The 10282-nt window shown below is 48.4% G+C and overlaps 1 protein-coding gene across 3 annotated transcripts in view; it reads left to right on the top strand.

Moving 5' to 3' along the window:
* Positions 1-5155: 5155 nt before the first annotated feature.
* Positions 5156-10282, top strand: part of Mpl (MPL proto-oncogene, thrombopoietin receptor) — a 14026-nt gene continuing 8899 nt past the window's right edge. For 2 of the 3 annotated variants that reach the window (XM_021200705.1, XM_021200707.1), the window contains exons 1-6: positions 5156-5234; positions 5387-5519; positions 5773-5951; positions 6686-6984; positions 7350-7512; positions 7936-8062. In XM_021200705.1, the coding sequence (XP_021056364.1) occupies positions 5156-5234; positions 5387-5519; positions 5773-5951; positions 6686-6984; positions 7350-7512; positions 7936-8062 (980 nt within the window). The remainder of the gene's footprint in view (positions 5235-5386; positions 5520-5772; positions 5952-6685; positions 6985-7349; positions 7513-7935; positions 8063-10282) is intronic. The other variant, XM_021200706.1, reaches the window with a different exon arrangement.

Below are 10282 nucleotides of genomic sequence, written 5' to 3'. Positions count from 1 at the left end.
TGTATGTAGGGGGGTTGTGCTCAGAGGCCAGGTATCAGATGCCCCGGAACTACAGATAGTTGGTGAACCACATGGGTAGTGGGATCTGAACCCTGGTCCTCTGCAAGAGCAACAAGTGCTCTTAACTGCTGAGCCATCTCTTGATACACACACCCTTTCAAAACCAAAAACATTCATGTATTTGTGTCAGTGCATGTTTGCGAATCAGAGCAGGCACGTGGAGGTCAGAGAACAATCTGTGGGATTCCGTTCTCTCCTTCCACCGTGTGGCTCCTATGGCTCTAACCCAGGTCCTCAGGCTGGATGGCAAGTATGTACCTTTAACTGAGACATCTCCCTGGCCCTCTTTTTTAAACAGCCTATCCCCTCATTATAAGTAGGACTTGAGACCAGGTCTAGAAGCACAAAGGACTCCTAGAAGGAGGCTGTTCAGTTGGGAAGGCTCTTTGACTGGAGAGGCCATAACAGTGGGGCTGGGGGCAGTCCTTGTTTTGGACTGGATTTAGGGAGTAGAAAACAACACCTTAGGAGGAAGAGATCCCAAGTATGGGAGGTGCAAAGGTGAGAAGAGCCCTGGGTTCTAGCACAGAGGGACAGGTCTAAAGACCATGTGGAGGTCTGAAAAGATTCTAAGCAAGGAAAGAATAAAAGGCTGTTTGAGCATCAGACTAGACAATGTGTTAGGAGATACCACTTGTAGATTAGAAGAACAGCAAACTTAAAATGCCCTTGACAGGACTAGGGACATGGCTCAGTGGATAAAACCCTTGCTGAGGACCCAAGTTCGGATCTCCAGAACCCACATATGAGCCCGGGCAGGTGTGGCTGTTGTAGTCCCAGCATTTATGAAACAGAGACAAGGGTTCCCTGGGGAAAGTCGCCTAGCTGGATTAGCTGAAATTGGCATGCTCAGGGTTTATCTAGAGATCCTGTTTAATAAAGAAAATGGAGAGTGACCAAGGTAGATACCCGACATCAAGTTTGAGCCTCTCCATGCACACATATGCAACTGTACACAGAGAAACATGCATGCACATATGAACACAAGGCAAACAACAATTTGAAATCAATAAAATGGCATTAAGAGGGAAAGATACAACGTTCTGATATGCTAATATAAATGGACTCATTGCAGAAGGATGTCTGACAATGTTGGGAAACAGATGGAGAGATAAGAGAATTCTGGAGCCTAGAGCTACTGACACTCTGATTCGAGAAAACTGCCAGAGGTTAGGAAATCTGGACCGATAGGGAAATAAAAAGGGCTCAGATTTACAAGAGCCAGTTCTCTTCCCGACCCTCTATTTAATGGTATCTTCTTTAGAAGCTTGATGTGTGGGTACACACTTGTATGTGCACTTGGAACCAGGGAACAACAACAACAAAACAAAAACAACAACAAAACAAAAAAACAAGTGTCGTTCCTCACGTGCCATCACTGTCCTTATTGAGACAGGGTCTATCACTGGCCTGGGACTTCCCAAGTCAGTTAGGCTGGATCCCAGCAAGCCCAGGGATCTGTTATCAATACACCTTTGGTATTGGTTTTATAAGCATGAACACATACCATTTCACCTGACTTTTTAAGAATCTATATATATAGTCCTAAATGTCCTGTAATTCACTATGTAGACCAGGCTGGCCTCAAACTCACACAGAACTGCCTGCCCCTGCCTTCCAAGTGCTGGGAATAAAGATGCGTATCACCACACCTGGCTAGACAAACCTTTTCCACATGGAACCTAGGGCTCGAACTAAGGTCTCCAGGCTTGCACAGAAACCTCTTTACTCCCTGAGCTATCTCCCAATCTTGAATACCAGCTTCTGTAAGCCAAGTCTGCTGCTTCGGATTGGACCTTGGAGTCTGCAGGACTTTTTAACCAAAGAAACCTGAACCACATGGCTTCTGTCCCCTGTGCCAGTTCCTACTTGATTTTCTACAGAAATAAAGAACTGGAGACAGTAGCCCTTCCTAGTTGCATAAATGCAGAGGAAACTGAACAATGACAGGGACATGTAGCCGAACCTCCTCGAATGCAGGAGCCAGAGGCACCCATCTTAGCCCTGTGACGAGTCGTAGAGTCCCCGTGGACTCTGCTTAACCACTTCTGCACTGCCTCCCTTAGAAGCCATAGAACTTGGTAGGAACTTGGATGCAGGAGTAGAGGGAGAAGGCAGACTTGAGAGTTGCCCTTGGGTTTCAGGCTCAGATGCCCGGCCTATGTGAGATGCAGGGCATCTGAGGGTAATAGTTCTGCTTGGGACAAGATCGACTTGAAGTTCCAAGGAAAGACAAACAGAGATAGATGTTTAATAGTAACCGAGATTGATGAGGTCTCGGGTTTATAGAGAAGCCAAAAGCAGTGTGACCACTCAGACAGCAAGGGCTAAGAATGGACACATGGGAACCGCAAGACTTCAGAGAAAGAGAAGTCACAGGAGACTGTGGAGACAATGCTACAGCAAACAGGAGACAGAGAGAAGCTGCCACTGTGTACTAGCAGGAGGAAAATGGGTTGATGGCCGCAAACAACTTGAGACTGAACAGGGTAGGGCGAGGGACACAGTTAGGTTGTCATGGCTGCTGAGAAGTGGAGGGAGGTAGAGTTCAAGGCTGCATGTGCCAATCAGGCAGGACCTCACGGGCCACGAGGAGGCATTTGAGTTCTCGTCTAAATACTATGGGACGTGGTCCAGGGATGTTAGCGGGGATGAAGGCACAGCACAGGCCTGTTAAACATACCAGTGAGGCGGAAAGAATATTGACTTGAAAGCTTAGTGACCTGGCCCTGAACGCCAGATCCTGTGGTAGAAGGAGAGAGAACTGACTCTCAAAAGCTGACCTCTGACCTCCACACACACACCATGACATGGGCACCCTTCATACTCATATGCTAATAGTAAATAGAAATAAGATATAAATTACTTTTTAAAAACATATGTGCCTGCCATGCAGGATACAGGGGAGAGGATAGAAAGGTGGGACCAAGGAGCTAACGGAAGCCAGTGCAGTGACCGGAATGTAGAATAGAATGGGGGAAGGGGGTAGGGGGGCTGGAGGGGACTAAAGTGCAGACTCCAGCCACAGCACTTGCTAAGTAATTGGACGTAGAAAAGATAAGAGAAACATAGCAGTTGAGGTGTACTAAGGTTTAGGGTTTGAACACTGAATAGGTAGAAGTGTGGGTTACAAACACAGCAAGATGAGAAACAAAGGAGATGGGGTTAGGAAACCAGAATGCAGAATCCATCTCTCTCTCTCTCTCTCTCTCTCTCTCTCTCTCTCTCCTAGGTCTCTCTAAGTTCTGGGATTAAAGGTGTGAGCTATTACACCAGGCTCCCCCACCCTCTTTGATAAGGGTTCTTTCACTGTGTTGCCAAGGCCGATCTCAAATTCATGGGCCCAGTGACCTTCCCTCTTCAGTCCCCCATGGGGCTGGGATTAGAGGAAAACCCATAGAGCCTGGCCATTGGTTTCTGTGTTTGGCTTTTTGAGATAGGTTGCCCTATGCAGCCGAGACTGGTCTGTAATTCCTTATGCAGTCTAGACTGGCCTCGAACTCACAATCCTCCGTGCTTCCACCTTCTGTGAGCTGGGTTTTATGGGCATGCAGTGCAGCTTGGGAATCTTAAATATTAAACACACAAGTAGAGAAGAAGCCAAGTGAGCAGTTGGCTACCCAAGTCTGGAGCCCAAGAGTGAAGTCATCGCTCCCTTTGAAGTCATCAGCATTACCTCATGCTAAAGCAAGCCTAGGGCTGCACGAACACAGAAACTGTGTGTCCCTTCTCACTCGACTTGATTGAGGTTGGGTAGCTCTATATTTGGGAAGAGGTTAGAGGGCATTTAAAGTGTGATCTCTGGTCTTTGTTACCTGAGAGTTAGTAGGACTACAGGCCAGACTAGCTGACTCCTTACAACTGGCAAGGAAACGGAGACAGAAAAAAAAAATGAAGACTGCAGAGAAGGCCTGAAAGATTTCCCTCACCCCGTGCTCAGTTCCTGGAATCCTGTTGAGTCAATCAAATCACAAGAAGGAAGAAAGGAAGGTGACTGGAGACATTTAGTTTGCAGAGCTACCACTGGGAGCCCCAAGGAAGCTAAAGGGACAAATTTAAGGCCCCACGTATTCCTCCCTTCAACCAAGAGTCAGAGCTTTCAGAACCAGTATAGGAACCACCCACTGGTCCAGCACAGCCAGGAGGAGGCCTGGCTCCCATAAAGAGATCATATACCTACACACACACACACACACACACACACACACACACACACACACACACACACACACACACACTGAAATGAAGCAGGCACAGCCAAAGAGCTGAAACCCAGCACTCCAGACCCTGAGCGAGCCAGACAGAAACTCTGAAGAGCAAGCCTTTCGACTTTTACTGTGCCCTGGATCTTCTGGAGGTTTTGGTAAACGTGCTTGTGTGAGTAGGTCTGGGAAGGGCCTGGGATCCTACATTCAGTCTCTCTGCCGCTGCTGTCTATGGAGCACAAACCAAGGTTGCTGAGAATGTCCCCTGTGATGGACAGGGCATTCCTATCCAGGAACATGTACCTGTTTATATCCAGAGCCCCAGAACCTGTTAAGCTGGAGAGAGCCACCGTCAGGCACATCTGTGAGTGGGGACAAGTGCTTCATGACATCACTCCAGGAGCGTGGCATGACTGCTGAGCACGCACTTGCCTTCTGAGGCGTGATCTCCTGAGCCTTTCGTCTGACTGGGCATGTGACCTTGAGCAACCTTTTAACTTCATCTTCCCAATAGAAATAAGACTACTGGACAGGCGTTTAGTCAACACATGTAGCGTGGTTAAGTTAACACTGTTCTGACAGCCACATGCTCTTCCTCAGTAGTCCACACACCCACAGGGTGTCTCCATTTGAGTCACAGGCAAATATATACCTCTGTGTCCCTGCCAAGGGAAGGCTCGTGGCTTTTCTTTCGAATTCCTCTCACCCTCCTGCCCATTCCCCCTCCTCTGGCCCCTGGCCCCTGGCCCCAGTGTGGTCTGGATGGGCCCCAGAGGGACAGGACGTGGGGCTGTATCTGACAGGAACCTGAGGGGCTGGCCCTGGGGGGGATTGGGGCCCAGCTTCCTGAAGGGAGGATGGGCTAAGGCAGGCACACAGTGCCGGAGAAGATGCCCTCTTGGGCCCTCTTCACGGTCACCTCCTGCCTCCTCTTGGCCCTTCCAAACCAGGCACAAGTCACCAGCCAAGGTGAGGTGGGTAGAAGGTGGATGTTACCTATTCCCAGGCAAAGGGAGCCCTGGGAGGGGACATAGGGTAAGAGACTCTCACTGCTTCCCTTCTTTTACCCCACAAACATGACTGGAATGATCTAGAGCCCAGCTCACCATCTCTGTTCTCAGATGTCTTCTTGCTGGCCTTGGGCACAGAGCCCCTGAACTGCTTCTCCCAAACATTTGAGGACCTCACCTGCTTCTGGAATGAGGAAGAGGCAGCACCCAGAGGGACATACCAGCTGCTGTATGCCTACCGAGGGTAGGTCCTGGGCTGTACCCCAACCCTCATTTATCTGTCCTTATCTTTAGCTGAGTCACATTCTTAGCTTTCCTGTCTTTTTGCCCTATCAGAGGATTCCTGTAAATACATGCCCAATACATAGCCACCCTATAAATGGTCCCGTTCAAGCCCCTACCTCCAGCAGTGAGAAGAAAACGGCAATGATGGAGACAGAAATTGGGCATGGGTTCAGCCTGGGTCCTCAGGGCTGACATGATGGCTGTACCAACAGAGAGAAGCCCCGGGCATGCCCCCTGTATTCCCAGAGTGTGCCCACCTTTGGAACCCGGTATGTGTGCCAGTTTCCAGCCCAGGATGAAGTGCGTCTCTTCTTTCCCCTGCACCTCTGGGTGAAGAATGTGTCCCTCAACCAGACTTTGATCCAGCGGGTGCTGTTTGTGGATAGTGTGGGTAAGGGCTTCTCTGCCACACTGCCTCTCTGTCTGCTACCTGCTCAAGCTCCCAGAATCAGGCTTGCCTATAATCTTTCAGGACAATGTGGTTACCCTTCTCTCTCAGGTTCCCAGAGGCACCTCAGAACCCAGCTTATCATTCCTCTTAGCCTTGGCATCCAGAACTAGACTTCTCCCCTAAATCATTTCACATCAAGGACAACTCGCTCCTCTCATTAACATATATATGTACTCACCCACCCAACCATCAGGTTGTTGACGTGCGCTGGGTGACAAGGAGACAGAGATGAAAAGAGTGTTTAAGAAACCGGCTGGTGAGATGGCTCAGCGGTTAAGAGCACTGACTGCTCTTCTGAAGGTCCTCAGTTCAAATCCCAGCAACCACATGGTGGCTCATAATCATCCATAATGAGATCTGACACCCTGTACTTATTTATATTATAATAATAAATAAATTTAAAAAAAAGAAAGAAATGACTTTAGAAACTTCAAACACACACTCACTCACTCACTCACTCACAAACATTACACATAGTGAGCTCATTTCTCTCAAGAGGATAGGAAAACAGGACAGGCAACCTTCCTCCCCTTCCCTCCCCTCCATGGAAATGAGAACCAGCATCTTTGGGAGTTCAGGGTTGCTCTCTACAGCTTTCGCCACCTTCTCTGTAGCCCGTGGGTTGAACCAAAGCCTGGCCCTCAGTGATTTAATGCACCTTATTTTGACCTCAGGCCTGCCAGCTCCCCCCAGGGTCATCAAGGCCAGGGGTGGGAGCCAACCAGGGGAACTTCAGATCCACTGGGAGGCCCCTGCTCCTGAAATCAGTGACTTCTTGAGGCATGAACTCAGCTATGGCCCCACGGACTCCAGCAACGCCACTGCCCGCTCCATCATTCAGCTGCTCTCCACAGAAACCTGCTGCCCCACTTTGTGGATGCCGAACCCAGTCCCTGTTCATGACCAGCCTCCGTGTGTTCATCCTACAGCATCCCAACAGCATGGACCATTGAGGACCTCCCCAGCTGGAGAAGTACCCTCCCTTCTACCCTCCCCCAATACAGCCCCTGGAAAAGAAAGGCCATACTTAGGGGATCCCAGGCTGGGTTGGTCTTTGAAGAGTCAATATAGACCCTGACTAGCTTTCAGGAGCCCCGTTTAGGGGTCTCCCATTTAGGACCATTCACACCAAGGTAACTGAAGGCTTTCAGACTTCCAAATTGAGACTTTGTAAGAACCCTAGAACACAACCTGAAAGTCATCCGCATAGGTCCCTGTCTATGTGCATATCTCTCTGGCAAGGAGCTGAGTTTTGCACAGTGGTCCAAATGCTAGGTGTGTGGCCTATCCTAGCTGAGAAGCAGGCCTAGTTCCCCGTGCTGGGAATTTTCTCCCCAGGCTCCATCTCTGACAGTGAAGGGTGGGAGCTGTCTCGTCTCAGGCCTCCAGGCTGGCAAGTCCTACTGGCTCCAGCTACGCAGCCAACCCGACGGGGTCTCCCTTCGTGGCTCCTGGGGACCCTGGTCCTTCCCTGTGACTGTGGATCTTCCAGGAGATGCAGGTGGGTCAGTAAAAGAATAAGAAAATTAAAAAAGAAAAGAAGAGGGGCTGGAGAGATGGCTCAGCTGCTAAGAGCACTGGCTGCTCTTCCAGAGGTCATGAATTCAATTCCCAGCAACCACATGGTGGCTCACAACCATCTATAGGCAGACATATGTATATGCAGCACAGCACTCATACATTAAATAAATAAAATTTAAAAATGAAAAAGAAAAAAGAGAAAAAAAGTCTCCCTGGAGGCTTAGGTGGGATGCAGAAGCCCTGGGAAGTGTGGTCATTTCTGATGACCTCAGACCTGTCATTGTGCAGGACAGCTATGTTCAGGAAGAGAAAGAAGAATAGTTGAGGATATTCTGCTGTGGGGGTAGAGACGGTTTAGGGACTCTCCTGAGTAAGAACTCACGGTCCTCTTCTTTGACCGCAGTGACAATTGGACTTCAATGCTTTACCTTGGATCTGAAGACGGTTACCTGCCAGTGGCAGCAACAAGACCGCACTAGCTCCAGAGGCTTCTTCCGTCACAGCCAGATGCGGCGCTGCCCCACAGACCGGTAAGGCTGGAGCAACGCTGACTGCAGTGAACTGCAGTATGGCTGTGGTTCCTCTTCCCTTGCCTAGCCGGTCCTCTCCAGGCTCTAGCCTCTGGTCTCTCATGTTCCACTGTTTCCACTGCCTCACCTCCTCGTTTCTGTTGGGGATGGCTCTGCTTCATCGGACTTCATCACTTCATCTGGACCTTTGAGAAAGCCTAGCAGGCAAACAATGACTGTGGCCCAACACAAAATTGGAAACTTAAAACCTGCTGTTTTAAAACCCAATTGTGTGGCCAGGTGGCGGTGGTGTACTCGGGTGGTGGCGGCAGGTGGATCTCTGCAAGTTCAAGGCTAGCCTGGTTTACAGAATGAGTTCCACAACAGCCAGGGCTGTTGTTACATAGAGAAACCCTGACTGGAAAAACAAAGACAAAAACAAGCCCCAAAACATGCACTTGCCTTGTGCAGGCACCAGTGGTGCATGTGTGCCACAGGGGTCAGAGGACAACTTGAGGAGGTTGGTTCTCCTTCCACCATGTGGATTCTGGTGATCGAACTGAGTTTGCTAAGCTTGGCAGCAAGTACCCTTTCCAGCCAAGCCATGTGCTGGCATGTTTATACATGCTTGTTGTGCTATGTACCTCTCTGTTTTAAACACTAATCTCAGACTCGGTTTTAACCCTTACACCGCATGTGATTATTTAATTAGAAACCTTGAGTACAAAAAATAAAAAAAATAAAAAATAAAAAAAAAATAAAAAAATAAAGAAACCTTGAGTACAGCAGTATATGTCTATAGTCCCAGGACTAGGGAAGTAGAGGCAAGAGGAATGGAGGTCAACCCTAGCTACAGGCAAAGAGCTCTGAAGGAAGCCCTTGCCGTGCAAGCCTAAGGATTGAATCCTTAGGACTCACACAAAGCCGGGCACAGTCAAAGGCATCTGTGATCCCAGAATTACAGCACCAGGAGAGGATGGAGAGACAGAAACATCCTTGGACATTCAAGGGCTCCCAGGCTGCTATACTTAGAGAAAAAGGCCAGGAGATCCTGTCTCCAACAAGGTGGAAGTGAAGGACCAACACCCGAGGATATCCTCTGACCTCTGTGCAGCACTCACACATACAAATGTGCACACACACGTGCACACACATATACAAGGACAGATATGGAAAAGAGAGCCTCAGTAGTGCCTGGGTGGTGGTGGTGGTGCCCACCTTTAATCCTCGAATTCGAGAGGCAGAAGTAGGTGAATCTCTGTGAGTTCCAGGCCAAACTGGTTTATAGATCAAGTTCCAGGATCACCAGGGCTGTTACACTGAGAAACCCTGTCTCAAAAAAAAAAAAAAAAAGGAAAAAAACTAAAACGAAACAAAACAAAACAAAAAAATAAGTCACTCTTAGGAGCTTTGTTATATTCTTCAGATTTTTCAATGTATTTACATATTTGCAAACAATATTTGTTTTAGTTAGGGTTTTACTGCTGTGAATAGACACCATGACTAAGGCAGCTCTTATAAGGACAACATTTAATTGGGGCTGGCTTACATGTCAGAGGTTCTGTCCAGTATCATCAAGGCTGGAGCCTGGCGGCATCCAGGCAGCCATGGTGCAGGAGGAGCTGAGAGTTCTCCATCTTCATCTGAAGGCTGTTTAGCAGATACTGACTTCAGGCAGCTAGGATGAGGGTCTTAAAGCTCACACCCATAGTGACACACCCACTCCAACAGGGCTGTACCTTCTTATAGTGCCACTCCCTGGGCTGAGCATATACAAACCGTCACAATAGTTAATCTTTAAATATAAGTTATACCGCACTATATGTGTCTGTGCACATAATTTATCTGTTTATCTATGTAACTGATTCATTTTGAGACAGGGTCTCACTGTATAGCTCTGGCTGGCCTAGAACTTGCTACGTAGAGTAGGCTAGCTTTGAACTCACAGGAATCCACCTGCCTCTGCCTCTGGAGTACTGGGATTAACTCTGTCCAGCTTTGTTCTTGTTTTTTTTTTTTTTTTTAATTTCTGAGATGCTGAGGATAGAGTCACAGCCTGGGTGAATGCTGTACCACCGAGTATTGGGAGCTCAGTCCAAAAAGAAGCAGTTCATTCTTTTAAATGTCTGAACAGATTTTCATAGTATGGAGGTCTGACTCTTGCATGGACTTTAGATGACAAAATCAAATAGATCAGTTCTTTTGTGTTCTCTCTCTCTCTCTCTCTCTCTCTCTCTCTCT

The sequence above is a fragment of the Mus pahari genome, chromosome 6 (assembly GCF_900095145.1).
Source record: "Mus pahari chromosome 6, PAHARI_EIJ_v1.1, whole genome shotgun sequence".
NCBI lineage: Eukaryota > Metazoa > Chordata > Mammalia > Rodentia > Muridae > Mus > Mus pahari.
Note: the sequence above shows the minus strand (reverse complement) of the source record. Positions and strands in the feature narration are given on the sequence as shown.